General features: G+C 42.9%; 1 protein-coding gene across 3 annotated transcripts in view; it reads right to left on the bottom strand.

Annotated features, from left to right (window-relative positions):
• The window catches only part of dscama (Down syndrome cell adhesion molecule a), a 109826-nt gene that overhangs the window by 31888 nt on the left and 54278 nt on the right, over positions 1-23660 (bottom strand). For 2 of the 3 annotated variants that reach the window (XM_054754731.1, XM_054754732.1), the window contains exons 4-8: positions 7724-7870; positions 6922-7200; positions 5789-6064; positions 5094-5390; positions 369-644 (exon numbers count right to left, since the gene is read on the bottom strand). In XM_054754731.1, the coding sequence (XP_054610706.1) occupies positions 369-644; positions 5094-5390; positions 5789-6064; positions 6922-7200; positions 7724-7870 (1275 nt within the window). Of the gene's footprint in view, positions 1-368; positions 645-5093; positions 5391-5788; positions 6065-6921; positions 7201-7723; positions 7871-23660 lie in introns of those variants that run through there. The other variant, XM_054754733.1, reaches the window with a different exon arrangement.

Raw genomic sequence — 23660 nt, 5'->3', positions numbered from 1 at the left:
GATTCTACGCTCGCATGCTCGTTAGCACGTCAACACCCGCCAGAGAGCGTGAGAGAGGGAAAAGGGGGGGATTGCCCATCCAACATTTCAAATTATGTCGCGTCATTGAAGAAAGAGAGCCGTGTGAGGTTATCGTCATCTGACTCTGCTCGCTACCTAAAATATTCTGATGAGTCCCGATAAACTGGCTGGGATGATGGAGATGGCGCTGTAGATGAATGATGTAACTTAAATGCTGGTGTATGTCTCCACACCACGTTGGACTTATCAGATGGATCATGACGGTGATGGATTAACCGGACATTATGCTGCTGTGACCCGCGTTTACTGGAATAATGTGCTAACGTGTTGACGAGTGGATTCCATACCTTTCACAGTGACATAGACACTCTGGTGTGTGGACAGCTGGGGCTGCACGAGCACGTTGCACGTGTATTCTCCTTCATCCACGTCCTTCTGCACATCAAAGAGCTTCAGGGTGCCATTGTTCTCAAAGGCCCGCTGTCGGTGGTTGTACGGCAGCAAATTGGAGTCCTTGTACCACTTGATGGAGTAGTACGGGTAGCCGATGACGCGACAGTGGATGTACATGTCCCGCCCAGCGATAGCAGTGAGGTTTTTCATTGGTCTGATGCTGGCAGGCCCTTGAAGGACACATTGGAGAGACAACCCTCTTAAAAGGACTTTGAGGCAGGGGGTTTGCTGGATTGTGTGTCTTTAATGCACCACAAAGTTTACATGCCTTGATTCATCCTGACAGTGCATCTATTCAGGGGAATAGAAAACACGATATACTTAGAAAGGGTGTTTGCCATGATAGTTAATCAGGTTAATAACACTCTCTCACGAGGTGTCATCATAACCATTACTCATCTTGCTGCCAGAAGAACCAACAAGCCAACCCAGAAGAACACATTTATTTCGACGCCCCTCAGACTGCAATAAGCGGTTCCTGACATAACTGATGTCGGTCGATCAATATGATTGGCCAATATTGGCATAAAAATGAGATTCGTATCTGTATCACTTTTTCCTGCCGATAACGATGACGTGCTCCACGTAGCAACAAGCTTGCGAGCTCAGCACAGTGTTCCCTTGCTGCAGCAGATTCGCTGTTTCACGGATTCTTTAAGTGCATTTTTGCATGTTTTTTTGAACAGCGTATGAATGCGCATTGTGTTCTGCGTCCATGTGGTGTATTAGAGCAAGCTAACGGTGCTCCGCTGTATGTATCTGTTATTGTATTTGCTACTACTACCAGGGTGTTGAAGACGTGTGCAGCTGCACCTCGTCTCGTATGTGTTCCCTGCCTGTACGAGCATACCTGGAACCCACAGTAGACAATAGCCGGCTAAATATAGAACCACGACAGTCCTTATTGGCTAAGAGAGAACCCGCCCATTGTGTTCTGTTTCCTGATTGGCTGTAGACCATTGTCAATCAATCTCCTTTATGCCGTTTCCTGCTGTGGTCAATGGTCGCTAGCAAACTAGCTACTGTAACTGTGTGAGCTGCTTGCTGACTGCCAATGAACAACAAAAGAAGAAGAAGCTAACCGGCTTAGGGCGGCGTTACGGAATAAATGAATCTTGGGGTTCAAGGAGTAGGATAGGAGAGGATAAACATGACGGCAGGAGCAGCAGATTTCACTTATTGCGGGCTATTTTGGGAACTATCCCCGATAAAACGAGGGAAGACTATAAATCCACGGTCTGGAATTACTTCCAAGTTTGGCCTTTGGATTGTAAATATGTGTCACTGAGGATCTGAACAAGATGTCCGCTGACGTGCAAGATCAACACAACGAAAGAACTGCAGCTATGAAGCTCGGGAGACGCTTTTTATTAGCACGCAGCTAATAAACTGTGGCATCACAGTTAAAAAAAAGTATCGTGTGCTCATTTCTTACACAACACGTGACCTGACATTAGTTTGAGGGAAGCGCTGCTGCCAATATCGGCATCGCTAATGAAATGCTGGTATACAGTCATCCCTCATTCCATGCAGTTAGAACATTGCGCCCTCACTCTATCGCAGTTATTCAACAATTCATTCATTAATTCAACAATTCATTAATTAATTTTTTAATTAATTAATTACCGCTTTTTTGTGGTTGAATATGGACTATTATTATTTAAAAAATATTTTTTTTAAAAATGGACATTTTCATGACAGTAAATTAATGACCGTCAAGCATAAAAATGGTTAAATGAACGAAAATACAAATATAAGGCATTGAAATACATGATATGAAACATAATACAGGATCTGTGACTTGTGTGTGCGATTAAGAAGCGGGGCCTGGGGAGTGACGTGTGTCAGGTAGCTACATGACCAACAGCGGCAGTAGAGCAGCATTCTACACTGGCCACTAGGTGTCAGGAACGTTACACTGATGAGACAATAGCCACCAGGAAGTATGCTGTCAATGCTAACGTGTGTCTCCCTTATCTTATTTATGTCCAAGATGGCTTATTTACTATTATTATGTCTACAATATTGGGTAATACATGTGTCAAGGTGACTATAGGGGTGTTACTTCATGTCTACAGGCTTCTAATAATGGTAACAAAAAAAACATATTTAGAAGGTTATAACCAGGTTTTATATGCTGTAACTACGGAATTCACTTATCGCGGTCAGATCTAGAATGAATGAAACGCCATAAACGAGGGACGACGATAAAAAGGCAATATCAAGGATGTGTGCTCGTATCGAAAACTCGATTTTGTTTGTTGATGTGTGAGAATCCTAGTTAATACTGTCATGCTTTTATTTTGAAGCTTGCTTTGCACTGAACAGGAGGTCACTGTGTCCACGTTTTAATGCTGTGTAACGAGACAGCAGCTTTGATGCTGTCGTTCAACATAAATGGACCCGTTTTTCATAGAAATGACTCCACTGGCGCTCAAATTTTATGTCGACAAAAGCGGTCGACCGTGTATGTCAACTTAAGGGGGTACTTTTTAGTCATAATAAGAACTCGTTGGACCGAGACTTGATCAGTTGGTCGACATAGACGGGTTGTCGAGTTGAGCGGGCTCCACTGGATTATTTGTCTCTTTCCAACAGTATATGGGACACTTGAGCTATTAGCAGTATCGTGCGTGGAGATTGGGTACATCCTGGGTGTGCTGCTACTCTCTTTAGCACGATTAAGGAAGCAACGACGTGAGAAACAGCTATTATACAGTACTTTCTCCATAATGGCACTTTTGGAGAAATATCTTCATCGCTTGACTGCATGTCACTTCTGGATCGCCCTATTTAGCCTTAATCATGCATGAACGAACACAATCGAGTTCAACCAATCGCTGTACAGACCTGGCCTGTCTGCAATACGCAGTCACTAATGGCCATGCACCAGGCACAGCGATGTTACTGCTACATGACAACAGCAATCCAGCGAGTGGCGTCTCTGCAGGGAGCAGATAGCGTCACCGTCATACACGAGAGGAACAGTAAATCACCCCAACGGTGTCCCAATATAAACCTATCAGCAGGAGCTGGGGAGGGAGCAGGGCATTGAGAAGATAATGCTGTCAGCATTGAGTGATGACAGAAGGAGCAGCGACTTGAAGTTGTGCTCACCCTCCTCTAGACCTCCAGACCCGCTGCCTGCCCCCGACCGGCCCGCATGAGGTTAATAATAACATTGAAATATGGTTACTTCATGCATGGATTATAACAGCAAGGGTTTTTTGCCACTTACGTCTATCGCCTACATATGTAAATCCATGCATGTCCACATCTTTACCAAAATCATGACACCTGTTGCTAGCTTTGTTTGTTGCTAGGGAACAATGGCAATTAAAGAGAAACAGAAAGTGTTATTGCAGCTGGAATGAATCCAAAAATCACTACATTTTTCGATATTGAGTGTGATTTGATTTCATGGTGTTGACAACGACACCGGCAAATTCAAAACTGAAAGAAATAAGCTTTACAAAATGTAAAAACATTTTCAGTTCCAAAATCTATACGAACATTGTCAAAGCATCGGCTTGGGACTCAAAATCGGATCGGAGCTGAGGCCAAAAAAATCAGACTGGGAATGGAGGCAAAGAATGCTGATCGGGACGTCCCCAGTATGGATACATGGCAGCTTACGTTTCCGATCATGCAGGTTAGCGCTGCACAAAGAAAAAATTGCGATCTGCATTCACATTAACATTTATTTTTTTCTACTTTACTTAAATTCACTTAATTAATTGACTTTGCTTGTGACTTGTCTTTATTGCGCATGAATGTACTGTCAAGTGAGCAAGCGTGCCATGGTTTTGACTTGATGGACTATTTTCAGTCTTTTTATTCATTTATATTATGAAAACCGTCAACTGTCCTTCCGGGACCCCCCATAAATAACGGCAGAAAGGCCATTGGAAGTTTCTATAAAGCAGAAGAAGACAACGAGTCTAATAATATTGATCAAAATAATAAAAAAAAATACAATACATAAATTAACAGTGTTCATTCATTCATTTTTTATGCCGCTTATCCTCACTAGAGTCGCGGAGAAAACCCGGAGTACACCCACGCACGCACGGGGACAACATGCAAACTCCACACAGAGATGCCCAACGGAGATACGAACCCTGATCTTCCAGATCTCCTGACTGTGTGGCAACATGCTAACCACTTGGCCACCACGTGGCCAAAAAATAGCAGTGTGATTTCCTTAAAACTTCGTCCCAGAGAAACACAATCCCAATTCGAAGCAAGAAAATCGTGAGTCACAGCCCTAAAACCACATTTTGTTTGCGGTTGTTTGGAGAAACTTGGATTGACAAAATGATGCTTTTGGTAAGCTTATTTTATTGCTAGTCTTGCCAAAACAATTCTTTTTTCTGCTTTTATTTAGAGATGGAATTGATATTAAGGATAATTTAGTTCAGCCTGTTGGTTTCTCTGTCTCGTGTAGCCCCTTGGGAAAAATAATGACCTACCCCTGACCTATACTGAGGGGAAAAATAAGGCAAAAATTGAATCCGAGTTGAAAATCGACATTTAAAAGCTAAACTCTACCAGAATAGATCAAGACATGTTGATGTGTATATGTGATGGTAGGTTGGAAGAGTTGATCTGACAAGCACCTCTTACGTTTATTCGCGCCTGGTAGGAAATGGCCCCAGCTGAGTTGTTGCAGATGCAGCGGTAAACCCCTCCATCCGGGACCTGGGTCTGGCTGATGTTGAGGTGGCTGACCACGTGACCTTCAGTGTTGGTGTAGTAGGAAATTCGATGGCGGCTATCCCGTATTACTGGCTCGTCATCAAGCGTCCAGGTCACCCGGGGCTCCGGCGTGCCCTTCACCGTGCATGACAGCGATACAAACTCATTGATGTTGTAGACCTTTTCGCTAAATGATGCCAGAATCTTTGGTGTACCGTCTGGGAAGCGTGAGCAGAGAGAAAAAGCCATGTTAGTATTAAAGCAACTTCTTTTCAAATCCAATTTGTTGGTTAAGTGCAAGGATCGTCCACAAAGTCTCTTCACAATTAAACAAACGTATTACAAAAGCAGTTTGCAATAATTCATTGTGTAATAATTTCCACAGATTTGTCCATTCATTTGCTTTCATAATAAATGTGTTCAATTGCAAAGAAACTTGATGGACACCGTGCACATCCTTGTGTATTCTGTAGAGCTTTCAGAAAAAGATGAGTTGGTGTCTTTCTTTACTGAACAACTCAAAATTAGACTACGGTTTATGCACACAACACCAGAAATATAGTAAATAATAATACAGGCTGGCAAATCAAGCTGCCTCGATGGGTAGGATTCTGACCTTCTAATATGACCTGGACAAAGTCCTGAGCCGACATCTTCCCATGTCTGGCGAAGCACTGATATGCTCCCCCATCACTTTTGGCCATCCCAGCCATAACGAGGTTTTCCCTGTTTTGACCTGTCATCCGGACACTGTTACTTGGGTAGATGAGCTCGCCGTTGCGGTACCAAGACAACTGGTACTCTTCAGAGCCAGTTACGCCGCAGGAGAGTGAAACTTGGCTGCCGACACTGCCCTTCACCTTTCGAGGGCTCACCACGACGTTCAGGGTCTCTGGGGGTTAGAGAGGTTACTGGTCAACAATGGAAATCCATGAAAGCACTTGAAAGTCATACAGCACCTGTGAAAGTGAGATGAACCATTTTACTGTGAAACCAAATATTTAACGATAACAGCTAATTATTCAGTATTGACGCACTTCTTCCCACTGCATGGTGCATATTTTGATGTGAGATTTCCAGCTCATTTTGACGTCCCGAGAAATATGTCACCTTGTGTGCATTCTCCCACTTATTGTGCAAAGTCTTACAGACACAGAAAGAGAGAATGCTCTTAGATAGATGTAAAGGGGCGACTAATTCCATGCATTATTCTATTTTTAGTTCATTCAGGTACAATGGCCAGGTGTCCCAATACTGTCCATAGAGTGTATGGATGCCTGGTGCATACTGTGGAAGACTGCATCTGTGCACTTATGCCATGTGTTGTATTTCTGGTACCAAATTACAGCAATTTCACAAAAGCATTACGGGACGGAAAGGGTGTCCAAACTGCGGCCTTGGGATCATATGTGGCCCGCAGCTCATTTTTTATTGCCTGCTGCATGCATGTATCTTTACCTACAGTGTTAAACATATGTATGCGTATCATAAAATCATTTTTTGTTTCTGTAACAGTTAATACACCAGCATGTAGAAGCTCTTTAACAAAAATGAGTATTTCTTGGTTAATATGTCAAATCATAGTTATGGAGTTGTAGTCCTGAACACAAAAATGTTTGGAAGCTGTTATCAAGGCCAAAAAAGGCCATAAAAAGGGTGTTTTTTTGTTATTATCTGTGGGAAAAGGACTATCTGGTTGTCGTTGTTAGTTGTTTCAGTTTGTCATTTGCCAAGCTGCTTGACACTGACCTTTCACCTGCAGCCTGCCAACCACCTCAGCATTGCCGTAGCTGTTCCACACCTCACACACATACGTGCCCGTGTCGCTGGGTTGGGTCCTCTCTATGAGCAGCCCTGTCACACTCTGTCGGTAACGTGTGTCGGGCTCCAGGGGTCGGTTGTCCTTCAGCCAGCGGTACTTGGGCGCTGGGTGACCTGAGGCCTTGCATGGCAATTCCACTCGGTGAGAAGCCATTACCTCACGACGTTCAAAGCTGTCCAGGATGTGTGGCGCTGAGTTTGTTGGATCTAAAGGGAGCAAGAATATATTACCACTACATTATACAGCAATATAATGTTCACTGTTGAAGTGTAAAACTCAGGTATACCTCAGAAATATACAAACATGTAGCAATACCAGTTTACAATGAAAAAAACCACAACATTTTAAGGTTTTCCCATAGTGCATTTCGTTTGGCGGACAAGCAGCATAGAAAATGGATGGCGCTTGAATGCTGCCTCTGTCCGCCAGAGAGAGCCAGAGGACCCGGAGCCCAGAGCCCAGACGGAGGCTGACGTCATTTCAGTGCCCCGATGAATGCGTTGCTCAGACGCAATGCATTTCGACAAGACTTTAAAAGAGTTCATTTCAAACTGGTATTGGTACATGTTTGTATATTTCTGAGGTATAAATTTTGAGTGTTAAGTTGCTGCGTGAAGGAGATGTCACGAGTCACTGGGTTCAAAGTTTACAAAAACAGTAGCGGCTTGTACGCCAGAATTTATGGTATATACACCTTTTTTAACAAATGAATTGAACATTTAAACGTACCTGAGACAATGAGGCGGGCACTATTGCTTTGTCGGGTCTCTCCTGTGTAGCGATGGCGTGTCATGCACCTATAGTTGTACAGTCCATCCTCCATTTGGACATCTAAGATATAAAGGGCTCCCGTGGATGTGATAAGAAACCGCGACACTGTAAAGACACACAGGAAGTGAATGTTAGCATTTAACAACGTCACCAATCATCGCCAAAACACAAAGCATAAAAATACTTCATTCATCCACTTTAAGGTGCTCCAAATCTTGCAAATACAATGGAACCCGTTTAAGTTGACCACCCTCGGATTGGCTGATTCCCATCAACATAAGCAGTTGTCGACATAACCGAAAACAGCCACTGCTTGCACATTCACTTGTGACTTTGGTCAGAGACACAAAGAGAGTTGGCAATAATAAAGGATATTTGTTTTTTTGTGCGGAAAGGGGGATGAAAAACACATTTAATGAGGACACGGGGGCGAGCCATCCAAGTTTATTAATGAATAAACTAAAAAGAAATTTTAAAAAAAACCCTCCCATGCCCAAAGAAAAGGTCCTGATGCGCCGAGTCGTAAGAACAGTGAGGTGGAGAGGCCAACCCTAGACAGGGCCGTCATCGTGTCAAACAAAACCAAAAACAGGACAGCCGGTCACACCAGGACAAACAAGAAACTAAAAGGCAGCAGGGCCAGACAACATCTCAGGACGTGCACTTCGGGTTTGCTCATCAGAGCTAGCTGATGTGCTTGCTGACATATTTAACCTGTCGCTTGCACAAGCATCTGTACCGACCTGCTTTAAGTCCACCACCATAGTGCCCGTACCCAAGAAGAGCAACGTGACCTGCTTGAATGACTATCGCCCTATAGCACTCACTCCTATTGTTATGAAGTGCTTTGAAAGATTAGTCATGACCCACATCAAAAAGAGCATCCCGGCGGCAACCGTGGACCCTCTACAGTTTGCATATCGCCAGAACCGGTCCACGGATGATGCAGTCAACACTGCCATCCACACAGCCCTTTCTCACCTACAGGGCCAGGACACATACGTCAGAATGCTATTTATAGACTATAGCTCTGCATTCAATACAGTCAGCCCCCACAAACTCACAGATAAGCTCCTCACACTTGGCCTGTCTCCCTCCCTCTGTAACTGGGTGTTTAACTTTCTCACAGGCAGGCCCCAGTCAGTCAGAGTCCACAACCGCACATCCAGCTCAAGAATTGTGAGCACTGGGACCCCACAGGGGTGTGTGCTGAGTCCACTCCTCTACACGCTCTTCACCTACGATTGCGTGGCCTCCCAGAACAACACCAGCATCATTAAATTTGCAGATGACACTACAGTCATCGGACTGATCACTGGTGGTGTTGAAACATCATACAGAAGAGAGGTGGCGGACCTCATAGCTTGGTGTCGTGATAACAATCTCCTTCTCAATACAGATAAGACTAAAGAGATGATCATCGACCCAAGAACAAGGGAAAAGGAGCCGCATAGACCCCTGTTTATTGATGAGACTGAGGTGGAGAGGGTGAAAACCTTCAAGTTCCTTGGCACACACATCAGCGAGGACCTCACCTGGTCTCACAACACCCAACAAATTCTGAAGAAGTCCCAAAGGAGACTGTACTTCCTGAGAAGACTGAGGAAATTTGGCATGTCCACCACAATCCTGAGTTGCTTCTACAGATGCACTATCGAAAGTGTCCTTACCGCCTCCATCACTGTTTGGTACGGTAACTGTACAACACGTGATAGGAAGGCACTCCAGCGGGTGATCAAGACCTCACAGAACATTGTTGGGGCAGCCCTCCCCACACTGCAAGACATTTATAAATCTAGAGTCCTACGAAGAACACACAACCTCATCAAGGACAGCACACATCCACAACACTCACTATTCACACTCCTACCGTCAGGCAGACGCTACAGGAGTTTGAAGTCCAGGACCACAAGGCTGGCAAACAGTTTTTACCCACAGGCCATCAGGCTCCTCAACGAAGCACTCGCACACGCCGCACGCAACACACGCACACACTCATAGCACTTTATTTATTTATTTATTTGTATTATTTACTTGTATTAATGTCTCGTCTGTTGTTGTTGCTTAATTTATTGGTATATATGTTTATGTGTTTATGTTTCTTATGTTCTTATTCTTTCATTTGTTTTCTTTCTTTTCTTGGGAGAATGAACAGAATAAGATTTTCATTGCATGGTATAACTGCTGTTTTACCATGCACATGACAATAAAACTCTCTTGAATCTTGAATCTTAAAACTGTAAAAGAAAAATTCTGGGGACCGGTGGCGCTCAAGCGCGGATACGGCAAATGTACAAAAAACTACTTAAATGGGAGGGTGACGGGGAAAAACGGGCAAAATCCGGGAGTTTCCCGGGGGTATGTTATGTTTTATGAACACATACTATCCTAGAAAGCATGCATTTATTGTTATGCAGTAGAATCAGAGAGAAGAACCCAGCAAAAGTCCGGTACTGACGTCTCTTAGCAAATATTTGCAAGCCAAGTGCGCTGCATGGCTCTGTGTGATTGTAGTTACCTAACATTTACTGCAGCCCATTTAGCTCTGAGGCGCTGTGACAAGGCTGTGTGTTGTGTGCAAGTGTAACACAGCTCGTTATGATGTAGCTCATTGCTCTCCTCTCTCTCGCTCTCTCCGGAAAGTCTCTCTCAGTTCTCACATTCCCTGCTCCAGACTGAAGCACGGGGGCCACAGATCACAGAATGCTTTGATAAGGCAGAGCTTCGCCGGCCACTCGTGCTAATATCATGCCGATGTTATGCTAATTTAAACGAACACGTGGGGGCACAGAGGTAGTAAGTGTTTATGAGGAGTAATAAGCGCTGTAGCCTGTGGTTGCCAGTGCATTTTATGTGTCACAGATGATAGAGCAGTCTGTCTGTGTGAAGATCAAATGGGGCCACCGCACTATGGGGGATTCTGGCAATATTAGATTATTAAAGGATGCCATAATGCAGACTTTGGCAGATGCACGTGGCAGAAGCCTATCATAACATATCAACACATGAGAATTCAGAGCCTTTTCCTAAAGTGCTACTAATTCATGTCATAGATATGTTACATAATATATGTTAAACTGTTCATGGTAAATGTATTCCTTAAAACAAAAACTCAACTTGACACTTTTTTGTGTACAAATGTACTTTCAATTGAAGTAAACACTACCAGAACAGTGACATTTATTGAGTGTCTTGTTAGCATTTTTGCAGGCTTTCCATAGCAATTTTAAAGAGATAGTTTGGATTCTTTGGCATGAAGTTGTATGACACCCCCATCAGCTGTGGACTATATGAACAGTGACTTACTGTACACCCCGCATTTGGTCCTGCAAGTCCACTTCTAGTCGGATTTTCGTGACAAGGAACAGAGTTCTGCTTAGTTGTTGGGTCTTTTAAGTAAAGAGTTTGGCTTCTCGAAACAATATGCGTTCAAAAGAGTCTCTTTCCTCGTCACGAATATACGACTAGAACTGACTGACGGCTTGTGACTGCTTTGGGGCGGGGAGGACCTCTCAGTAGTACCCGCTCCTGCTCAGTGAAAACAGAAACTGCAGAACAATACGTGCTTTCACTTTTAAGCCCCCAAATACCAGAAAACTCTCCAACGACGCCAGAAAAAGTCGCTAGATTTGTCTCCAGTCTCTTTTGAGAAAGTATGTTGCCAAGAGGGTTTGAAATGTTGCCAGATTTAGCGACAAAGTTGCCAAGTTGGCAACACTGATAGTCACATGACTGTCACATGACAACCAAAATGTTTCTTCAGGAGTTCAAGTCAAGCACAAAACTGTGTAAGACACATTTGAACACATTGAAAGGTGTTGGCGGGTTATTGCATGAATAGAACGGACAGTAAAACATGAGCAGTGTTTTGGCTTTCTTCCACCAAGAAGCAAATAGAAGTCTTGAAGGTGACAGAGTAATAAATAGACGGCGAGGACGCCACTGACAGCGAGTGTTGACCTAATTAGAAAACTCAAACCAGGGTTGTGATATCCTGAGGGGCCTTTTTTTCAGTTTGTGGTTGGCACGTTCTAATGTGTGACGAACCACATGCAATGGAAGGTGGTAAATATTACAAAATTAGAACGTGATGCTTGGCAGACAAGATTAGCAAAAAAAAAAAAAAAAGCCATCGAAGGAATGCCAGTTTCCTGTCCTCTCTTTCCATCATCCTGTTGATTGGTTGCAGGCTCACGATGGGAAGAAAGAGGGTAGCGTGCACTTGTAAATAAATGTCTTTTTTTATTTATATTACGTTTCTGCTGTCACGTTCCATTGTTCCTTACTCTTTTTTTTTTTACTTCGTATTTATTCCGGGTTTCGGGTTTCTTTTTGTGTTTCTTCGCCAGAGTCATTTACTTTGGGTGCGGGACGGAGCAACGGGGCACACCTGCAGCCACTTTCCAACGAGTGGTGTCCAAAACAAAGCGGTTGCGGCAAGAAGACACCACGTTGTTCGTCTTCCTCTTCTTCTACACTATTTTGCACCACGTGAAGAACGTAGCTTGCAGTCTTCCCTGCACGTTCGCCTCCTAACTGTTTTTGGAGTAACTGTTTCTTTTTTATACATAGTCTATCCTCATTTTCCTCGTCTTCCTGCCAGGCTCGTTGCTTCCCTCCAGCTGCCCTTTTGGTCGCAGGGGTGTCCAAACGTTTTCCACAGAGGGCCGCAAATGGAAATAAAGTTTACTAAATAATCTCCAAAAAACCGGGCGTACATCCTTTGAATGACTTCCACATTTTACGCAACTAACCCTAACCCTAATTCATTTTCCATAATTCTGTAAGTCTTACCCCAATCGTAACCCTACCTGCCTAAGAGTAACAATTTTAGACATCCCCAAAATGTACGCTTTTCCCAAAATTCCATGTTGTCCAATGAGAAATGCCCTTCAATCTTAAGAATCCTTACTGCTTTCACATCTCTCAAACCATTCCAACACCAAAACATGTTTATTTGTTCCCTCAGGACATTTAGGCTATCTATATGGACATTCCAAAAATTCACGGCCTTCCCGGAATTTCACATTTTCCAGCCCAACCATTCCCACTGAAATGAACATCATTTTTCCAGATTTTTCAACACAACCAAACTATTTCAGCACCAAAGCATTCAGGCTCACAATTTAACATGTTCCAAAAATGATGATATTCTTCTGGCTTCAGTTAAGAAATACTGAAATTGATTGCATTTTTCATTTTTCTAGCACAATTGCTATCCTTCTTCCCTCAGCATCCTGATTGCCTGCACGCAATCAATGCTGCAGCACGTGTCCTTGTGAGCTAAGGGCGTTTTCTTTTATGCTCTGTACTACTGCAGTTCCCCCCACCCCAATCACACTGACTTGTGTGTCCATTTGTTTGTCTTTTGTGTGTGTGCTTTGTGCATGCAAGTGAGTGTAAATGCATTTATGCAGCAGAGACTGCATGGAGGAATGGTCAATAATAACGACTCGAGGCGCTTCACTATGTTTTCCACTGCCCCTCTCTGCTCCACCTGCTGCATACTAACACTTGTCTGCAGTGTGTGTGTGTGTGTGTGTGTGTGTGTGTGTCTGTGTGACAGAGACAGCATGTATTTATTTCCCCACCTGGCTGCATGGGAGTGAAATAAGAAATAAGTTAACCCCCTTAAAAGGATATGAACATTCCACCATTTTTATGGTAGTCGGTTTATTGTAAGGGAGAGACACCGAACGTTTAAAATATCAAGAAACAAACATTGAGAAAGGTTATTAATTTATTTGCATTTGATTGCGGGAGACAAGTATTTGATCCCCTGCCAGCCAGCAAGCATTCTGATCCCCACAGACCGGTCATGTGTCCATGAAAGTTCAGTTCAGTCCACAAATTAGTCCTGTTGGTTTAGGAAAGTACTCCTAATCTCAACTAATTATGTGGATAAAAGACACCTGTCACAGAAACATCTCCTCCAGTCAAGCCTCTCCACCAGCATGGACCTCAGGGACAAGATCGTAGACCTGCACATGACTGGAACGGACTACGAGACCATCAGCAAGAAGCTTGGTGAGAAAGAGACCACGACTGGTGCAATAATTCATGAATGGAAGAAATACAAGCTAACAAGTCAATGGCCCTCAGTCTGGAGCTCCAAGCAAGATTTCACCTCGATGGGGTGAGGATGATTGCGAGTAATGACAAGGAAGGAGCTGGCTAATGATGTCAACGGAGTTGGGAGCACACACATTGAAGAAGACACATGCACAGGCCGGTCTGAAGTTTGACCAGCAACGTCTGAACGACTCAGACAAGGCTTGGGAAAATGTGATGTGGTCACATGACACCAAACTGGAGCTCTTTGGCATCAAGTGGACTGGACGTGTCTGGAGGCAGAGAAACGGTGAATTTGAGCCCAACAACGCCATCCCTACCGTCGAACACGGAGGTGGAACCATTTCTCTGACCAAAATCCCTCCTGAGGTGTGTGCAACCCCGGTGACCAACTACAAGAAACGTCTGACCTCAAGGGTTTCTTCACTTAGCGCGAACATTTTACACACATTTTACATTGGGATCAAAATCTAATACTAATTCATTTCTAACCTTTATTTCATGTTCTTTTCTCTATCTCTGTTAAAATAAACCAACAATTAAAATGATGGACTGTTCATATGTTTGTAAGGGGTGTATACTTACAAAATCGAACACTTATTTCCCCCTTATTTCTTTCTTTCAGTGCCAGTGCCAGCGAATACTTTCAATCAATCCACATAGTTTTTACTGAAACCAAAATTGCAGGACACAATAACAGACAGAAAAGGCAGAATCGGGCCTATGGACTGGACACCAGTTAACATCAGCAGGTTCGAGATGAGGCACAATTGCATCTAATGACAAAAGCTAAGCTACTTTTTATAACTCCTAACACAGCGTTCTGCTCTCCCCCCTAAAAAAACATTTGCATTTCATCTGAGAGAGGTACCTTGGCTCCCCTGCTTCAAATTGCATTAATTGAGACATGAGTGGAGGGGAGATGGAGTGATGCAGAGAAAAAGAGAGAGAGAGAAAATTAAAGATGAAGGGGGGGGGGGGCACCACTGGGATTCAACCACTCTGTCATCTAAAATGACTTACAAATTACCTTACTCGCAGGAAGGGGGATTGAGGGGGCGGCACAACTTTCATATGCAAATTCCACATCATGGCAAGGGAGGCCAATTATCAAATGAAAATATCTCAGATGTCAACAGGCAACCTCTGTGTTTGTTTGCCATAGTGCTCTTGTGTCAGTCGCAATCAAATTACACGTACTCAAGTGATGTTTTAGAATTGAGCAGTGGCACGCATTGAGGCAATGAAAAGGCACAACATATCGAGTATTTGATCTTTTAAATAACCGTCAACAGAACCTCTTCCTTGGGGTTTGTGAAAACTAACATATAAGCAATGTTTGTTAAATGACTGTCACATTCCGCTTTTCCACCCGGTCTTTATTTTGTATTGTTTCCCCCTTGCTGGTGTCAGTATGTGTTTCCTGTGCAGATTCCTTTGCTTTCAGTGCGGGGCGGACCAAGGCGACACGCTCACAACCGCTTCTCAATTACAGCAATCCCTCCTGTATCGTGGTTAACTGCTTTCGTGAATTTCCGCGAAGTAGGACTCCATGCTTAGAAATACCATATTTTCGTGGTTAGAGCATAAGCAACCTGTTTATCACTTCTAAATACCTTTTTTAACATCATTAGAGTGCTCCAGACATGCAATAACACCCCTATAGTCACCTTTACACTGAATGGAGAAGAAGAGAAGGCGAGAGGAAAACCGTTTTTATCAAAACTACCAAAGGTGTCAAACTTTTTCACAGTCACAGCAAACGAAGCCACACAATGACAGCAGCGCTGCTGGAGAATGCAGTAGTTCTCGAGATGAAGCTGAGAGTGATGCTTTTCATCGCAAAGATGTGCGTATTAAAGCGGTAAACTATATTAAATGTTGCTTAATGTTCTTATTAATTGCGGTAATTGCGGTTGAGATGAGTCACTTGTTTAGTAATAACCCCCCAGGTGGATTTCAAGGGCTTTATCTAGCTCAGGAAATAGGAGAATTTTCTCATTTTCACACTATTTAAAATCCTTTTAAAATAAATAAATCAAATTAATAGCAATAATAAATCAATGAAATAAATACATTTAAAATGTAATAAACCTTTCGTCAGTGTAGTACAAGGATGTGGAGGGCCCCCATGACTGGGTTTGCCTTGGGCCCCCAAATGACTAATACACTCCTGGCGCTCTACATCAGCCGTTTATTAAAAACTGTATTTTTCCAATTCTGCCTCTGTCTCTGCATCCCAATCCTGCACAAAACGTTAAAACGTCCTTGTTAACATACAAGCACATAAAAATGACTAAAAACGCAGTAACATCCCGCCAAAACAGGCCAGAATTGGAAACAAAAACAACACTGTAGCTAATAGGACTGTAATGTCCTCCATCCCGGGTCGGAGTATGTGTCTTCAGTGAGTAGTAAGTGTATGATGAGCCCGGGAGGGCCTGTTTAGGCCCGACCAGAATTATTGGCAGAGTCACTGCACTTTGATCAGCCTGTGATAAGCATGTCAATAGCTGGGGGATCCCACCAATTTAGAACCCCTGTAATAAAAATCATTTGTCACTCTTGTGGGAGGCCAGCTGACAGCTGCTGGGGTTTCCATAGCAACACACTAGCTAATGCCTCGCAAGCCACAGTCCCGGTACTGTAAGTGGTGGGATGGCAGCGCACAAGGGTACGCTGGTACAGTAAGTGTTTCAGACACATCATGTGGCAAGATTCATGAAGCTAAATCTGAATGCTGCATTGATCAAATTTTAGAACTACTTTTATTTCACCAACCTATAAAGTTGACATATACAGTATCTGGGTTGTTTTTCTTTTTACTCATCTATTACGGTGGCAGTTTATTCTGTTGTGTGACACTATTAAGATACTGGATGTTTAAAAAATAATAACTTGATACTAAAGGCACACCAAGCTATATACAGTCATGGGCAAAAATACCCGCATGCCAAAGATGTTAATGATCGGGGCCATGGCTGAGTAAATTAGGCTTACAGTATTTGATCGTATTCCTTGCAGGCGTGGCCAAACACATCAGCATCTTTGGCCAAAAACATTGACATCATTTGGCCATGACTGCACGCACATTTGCAAGAATGAATCCAGCAGCAAAGCTACATAAACCGTGGTTATCTCTACGCTTGTGTAGTCTGCGGTTCACCTTCACCTTCAGCAAGTAACAGGAAAAAGTGAGTCGCTCGCTGAAGTAAATTGGATACTCGAGTCACTCGTCACAAAGCACATGCTCAGAAACTCGCACGTGCGCAACAAGCTCCCCCGCCAGTGAATCGGGGACTCGATTCACTGCAGTCCCCCGCCAACGAGTGCGCGCGCAGAAACTCGTGCATGCGCAGTAAGTTGAGTCAGTGAAACTTGAGTTTTCATCATCCAGTGAGTCAGTGAAACTGAGCGAGTGAATCATTCGTTTGGTCAAGTCTGTAGCTCGGGTAGGAAGGGGAAAGGACAGTTGATTTGAGGCAAGAACCAGACCACTTGCTTTTTCCATGGGGCGAATGCCTTTATACAAATGCATGTGGAGTACCAGCTGCACAATTAGTGACATGTTTAGGGCCCTATGGAATCCGTTCTATTTTTCCCCAAATTCCATTTAATTCTTTTAAATTCAGCTTTTTTTTTTTTACCCTTTCCAGTTATTTTTACCAGCATAGAGTGTGTACTTTTGTGACAGTAAATGTAATGTCCAGCTAATTAAAAGCAAAAATCCTTTCATTTATTGGTGCAATACAAAGATGCATTGCATCAATAAATAACTTTTCTAATGGGATGTCAGCCTCCGCACACACAAAATCCTCAACAAACTCGAATGCCCGTGTTTGTGGTTAAGGAAGACGCAGTCACCAACGCAATTCCATTGTGGTATTAATGTAAAATATTTTCTATGACACCCTTATCTTGTTTACACAATTAGACAGTATGTGGCAAAGAGCGCTTTTATTTTGAAGGCAGGAAGTGCTGTGAATGTCTGTTGACGAGCTGGGAGCAAGAATAAATGTGCCTCTTGTCCTTATTTGACTAAAACGCTCATTTGCATTAGCAAGTGGTAAAACACAGGCACACACACACACACACACACACACACAGCGCACTGGCATGCTCTGCTAAACTAAGCTAACCGAGCTAGCTTCCATTCATGCTCCGTAAGAGAGGAGTTTCTGCAACTTTTGCCAGTGTTTTTCTGGTCGCCGTTTCGACATGTTTAGTTCGAGAGGGGGCAAGATAATGTTTGTGATGAGATTCCGCCACAATAGAGCGGTCCTCCGGGGAAATACTTACAAACGGCTCTTCGCCTCACGATGACAGCATTTCATCCACATTGTGTACATTTTTGCCACATTCTGTTTTTATTGGCCAATTCCGGCCCCACATGTTACCTGGTTTCCTTTTCTCATGCAGCTGGCGGTAGCAGTAAGTGAACGAGTTAATGGAGACAAGTACCCATGAGTCCCGTTTCAGTAAAAACTCCCAAGTTTTGAACGACTTGTTCATGACTCACACATCTCTACCTTCAAGTTTCTCAGCAAGGCACTTGTCATGCTGCCCAATTTCCCAGTGGAAGGGATCATGCAGTTCCCAGTGTCACATGCATGTTTCCCTCAATGAACCGAGAGCTCCCCAGTGCCGGCAGCGCCTATGCAGCCATGTCTAATAGACATGTCTAATACACATCCAGGGCCAGCTTGAGTTCATGGTTTCCTTGGTACGGCAATACGTACGGCAATGCCACACAACGCCCTCATTTCTCACCCCACCTGGACTTCAGACTTCAAGTAGCCTATCTGGGCCAACTTCCTATCAACTATCTGCTGGCTGCAGACTGGAGTCAGAGTGGAAGGCTGCGCTTTTTTATTGCCATTCCTAATCAGCAGCAGAATCCCTCTGCTCATTAACAAGACACGCGCTAGCCCGAGGCTAACTGCCTCATATGTCAACCACATATAAAGATGTCATCTTCTGCTTGGCTGAGTAAACAACTATTAAAACTGGATGCAAATGGACGTTCAATGATATTCAAATGAGGAGACAACAGGGAAGCTCCGACCCTGAGGCACTGGGCCTCGGCGTTGGCCCACATTCCTCTGTCGTGTTAAATGGGATAGTTTTTGGATACTGCCCCTCTTCAGCATATTACCCAACAAGATATCTGACACACAATTAAAAACGAAGGGCTGTGACAGCTGGGACGGTTTTCTCATCAATATTCTTGTTTATGGCTGCAGTTTAGTATTTACACATCGATATTTCACCGATATTGTTTGGGTTTATTTTGTGTGGCGCATTATTGTGTAGTTTGACATCCAAGGCAATCTTGTCTTCAGCTCGGAAGTTCAATCAAAAGTACAGAATGTCACTTGTGTAGAAATTGTGCGCTTGAAAGGGACAGTTCGGATTTTTTGACACGAAGTTGTATGACATCCCCATCAGCGGTGTAGTGCATCAACACTGACGTTTTGGGTTTTTTGGATATTTTCTAGCTTTGTGTATCTTTCAAGTAAACTATGTTGCGCAACATTTCATGCGTGAGGGTCCAAACCAAGCCGGGCCGTCACATCAAGCACAGTACATACATGAGGGTCTCTCTTACTACTGCTAAAGGGCGTTCCATTGAATCAAAACTGGAAGTCAGCAGTTTTTGTCCATTCTAAACGTGTTTCTGTGTTCTGTATTAAAACTGCAGCAGAATCTCGTTATACGCAAATTTAACAATGAACAGCGTTCGAACAGAGTCTTCTCTGTGTGGTATTTTGGCAAACACAATGGCAGAATCTCTTTTCACTATCTGGACTGTCTCGGGGGGGGGGACAGCTGCGTGAGCACTTTTTTTTTCACCCAGACAAAGACTTGTCTCCCGAAGCCAAAACTGACATTGTTTCAGCAATTGCTTCTAAAAGTGGGGAGTGTTTATCTGAACTGTAGGTGTTAACCTATGAAAACCTGCAGCCACCAGGGGGCAGCTGGGCTGCGTCTCGAATAACTCTGCATGCCTGACTAAGCATGATGCTTGGAACAAAAAATACAAATTATAAAATGATGGCAGCTGTAGCTGCTACTGCTACTCACTTATGTTGACGTGTAGTTAAGTAAAGACATGTCAAATCCATTTTAGTTTGGTTTATGCTAAAAGAAGCACATTGAGTGAGTGAGTGATTGATTGAGTGCGGAATCAGGAAGTAATGAGTTTCCGAAATAGACACCGGTATCACGCGCTTTGATACAAGTCTTATGCACGGTCATGTTTTGATCTGACAATTCTTAAGTAAGTGTGATCAAGTGTCGTATTCCTGCAGCATCTGCTTGGACATTAAAGGGATAGTTCGCGCTCGCATCTTCTTCCGCTGTGGCACACATACGTAAACAAGATGGCCGCGCCGCTCCGTCGCGGAAGAAGAGTGGCATTTACGTGAGCGTGTTCATCACATACACATGAATGCACAGGCGTCAGCGCGCAGGGATACGGCGGGGGACAAATATAACGCAGAGCGTTTTGTGTGGTCAGATTTTTTTGGAGAAGGCATTTTTGTGATGCAAATGTATAAAGTCTTTTGAACACGTATTGTTCAAACACATATTGAGAAGCGAAACTCTTAAATGTCCCGAGCAACTAAGCGGAACTACGTTCTTCATAACCCAAATCCAACCAGAACTGGACATAGGAGACCAAGTGGGGGCTAAGTTGCTGTTGCTGGACTACACTGCTGATGGGGATGTCAAACAGCTTCATGTCAAAAATCCCAACTATCCCTTTAACACCACAGCAGTTGTTGAACTCCAATAAAAAAAAGCCTGTCCGAGCAAACGAGGGGCGCGAGGCCAGCTTGGATAGCAAGGTTGATAATAGAGCTGTCAATCAATTAAAATATTTAATCACGATTAATCACAGTTTGTCCATAGTTAACTCATGATTAATCACACTTAATCGCAGAAAGAAATACGTTTTTATCTATAACAAGTAGGGATGTAAATCTATTTGTGGTGTACGATTTGATATTGAACTACGATAACTACATCAAAACTTATGAAAAGGGATATCAGTTTTCAAAATATGGGCCATTATTTTATTCACTATCCATCCATCTTCTCTAAATAGTTCTGTGAAAGGAAACTTCCGTTAACTTATTTATCCTATAATGTGCGTGAAGCATTTGAATGTGCTGTTCCAGTCCTGCCACTTCGATATTACGTATTATCATCCACAGTAGCGATGCCAAATGCCAATGCCACAGCAACTATCAAAGTCTCCCCTTTGCTCGGCACCAAGATCACCCGCGTAGAGCTTGAAGATGTTATTTATTTGGAAACGTCATTTTCGTGCTCTTATTCCCAGGATTTAAGAGGCTTTAATGCAAAATTGAGCAATTTAAAAATAGTCTTCAAGATGTCAAATAGCTCATAGTTTGCTCCTGATGTCTTTCATAACCTTGATGCTACGTACAGTGTCTGTGTGAGCGTAATTAGCCAATAAGGGAGTCAAGCTATTAAACCCCTGATGGTTGTGTGTTTACGACGCTATCATCGGCCTCTCTTTGGCCAACGATAAATGAACCAGTGTTGATCCTCAGCTGTATCATCATGAATATTTATCTGTCCGTCTCTGTGTGGTGTGTGTGTGTGTGTGGTGTGTGTGTGTGTGTGTGTGTGTGTGTGTGTGTGTGTGTGTGTGTGTGTGTGTGCTGCACTGGCATGCATTAAGGAAGCTATTAGTAGCTACTCCATCACAATGCCTGACTTTGTCTATGTAATAAGTCAAGCTGACAACACATCAACTCGTGGCCAAAACAGACTTTTTGGGGCACTGCAAACCAAAAACGGCATTTTTAAATGTAGACAAACGTCGTGCAGAACTAAGGAATCACGTCTTGAAGTGAGTGCACTACGTTTTGATTCAGTGTCCGTTGGAATGCGGCCTACAGAAAAATAAAAAACAGCCATTTAACCCAAAAGAAGAGCTTTAAATGCGTTCAAACGTGTCCTGTACAGCTTTGTGCTTGAAATGGACTCATAAGAGACGTACTATATAGGAAACATTTTGGAGTCGTGATGTGACTATCGCAGGATATGGCTTCCGCAAAATGGCAGTGTATCGGGTAAGCTAGCTCACTTCCAAAAGCTTATTTTTTGCCATTAAAGATTATTTTAAACCCATTTAACAATTCTAATGCTTTAATAGGGTCTCAAATATTACAATAAAAACTGCTTTTGCTATTATTCGTCAATGAATTCATAGAAAACAAACTAGAAAAGTGTTGGAATGGTTGTCATGTGACCGTACCAGGATATGGCTTCCCCAAAATGTGTCAGGTAAGCTAGCTCGTTTCCAAAAGCTTCTTTTTTGCATTTAAAGCTAATTTGAAAGACATTTAACAATTGTAATGCTTTAATAGCGTGTACAATATTACACTTAAACTGTTTTTGTTATATTTTGTCAATGAATTCATGAAAAACAAGCTACAAAACATTTTAATATAATATAATATAAGATAAGATAATATAATATAATATAATATAATAAAAACAAATGTTTCCCCTAGTCGAATTTGTGTGAACATCCCAACCTAAAAGACGCTAAATCGACACAAAAATGGTTATTTTTCCAAACCAGGTGGCATGCTTCTATGTTCAGGTTTTTCCTAAATCACACAGCCACAGCCTGACTCGCTTGAGACCGCCACATCGCAGTCCTGATTATGGAAAACGGACGTGGATACAGTGCTCATTTGTGTTTCATGGTAATTTGCGGTGGCAAGTGGAGCAGGCAGCGCTGCTCTGTGAGTAAAGCAGAGGGGCCAAGAGGAGGATTAGATAATCAAACAGTGTGCCACTTTAAATAATCTCTGGCTCCTCTGGGGGAGGTGAGACTTAAAGCTGGAGCCCTTTCGCTTTAATTGTCTGATTTTCCCATCATTATAGTTGAGGGCCTGAGTAATTCAGGCTTATTAAATATTCAGGAGCCACGCTGAGGAGGATGAGAGAGGGCGCAACGGAAGACCAATGAAAGTTAAAAAAAAAAAAAGGAAAACGGATGAGAATAACACATTTGGATTATGACACGAATGTAACTGCTGATCACTGCGGGCAGACGCCACTCTCTTATCATCAACAAAAGACAACGCTTGGCCTTGTCCATATTTATTCCATAGATTTTTCCCACTCCGATCTGCGTAAGGAAAGCCATCGTTACATTTGTCAGGCTTCAATGTATTTCATGCATGCTTTACACTTGAGACTTCATGCAAATATTCAGAAATGTGTATTTTAAAGGACTTTTATTGTGATTATTATGACAATTCTTCTCATTGTTATTGTGCGAATGCTGAGGATTATTCACACATATTGCACGTTGTTCTGCAATAAAATTATTTCAAATTATTTTTCTTATTCAACCCCGTTTTTTGGCACCCGTATGACGTCCACATTTCTCCACCGATTCAAACATTTCCATGTTCAATGGAATGTTCAAATTTAACGTAACGTTCCCATTTAACTTGAATGGACCATTTTTACAAGTTCCACATTTTTCAACTTATGCAAACCATGATTCAAGTCATTTCAACTAACACTTTTCCACATCTCCGAGATTCTCAGTTATCTTGAAATTCCACATTCCCTAATACACACATTTCCTTTGATGTTAAGAATTCTTACTCGTGCCACATTTCTCAACTGATTCCATCATCGCATCTTTCAGCTCATGTAAACGTTTAGCTAATTTATTTTCAACATTCTAAAACATCCACGTTTTCCCGGAATTCCACATTTTCTGGCCCCCGAGTTCCCACTGAAATGAACGCCACCACTTCCA

The sequence above is a fragment of the Dunckerocampus dactyliophorus genome, chromosome 16 (assembly GCF_027744805.1).
Source record: "Dunckerocampus dactyliophorus isolate RoL2022-P2 chromosome 16, RoL_Ddac_1.1, whole genome shotgun sequence".
Lineage (NCBI taxonomy): Eukaryota > Metazoa > Chordata > Actinopteri > Syngnathiformes > Syngnathidae > Dunckerocampus > Dunckerocampus dactyliophorus.
The sequence above is the reverse complement of the archived record's forward strand: the minus strand, read 5'-3'. Positions and strand labels throughout refer to the sequence as shown.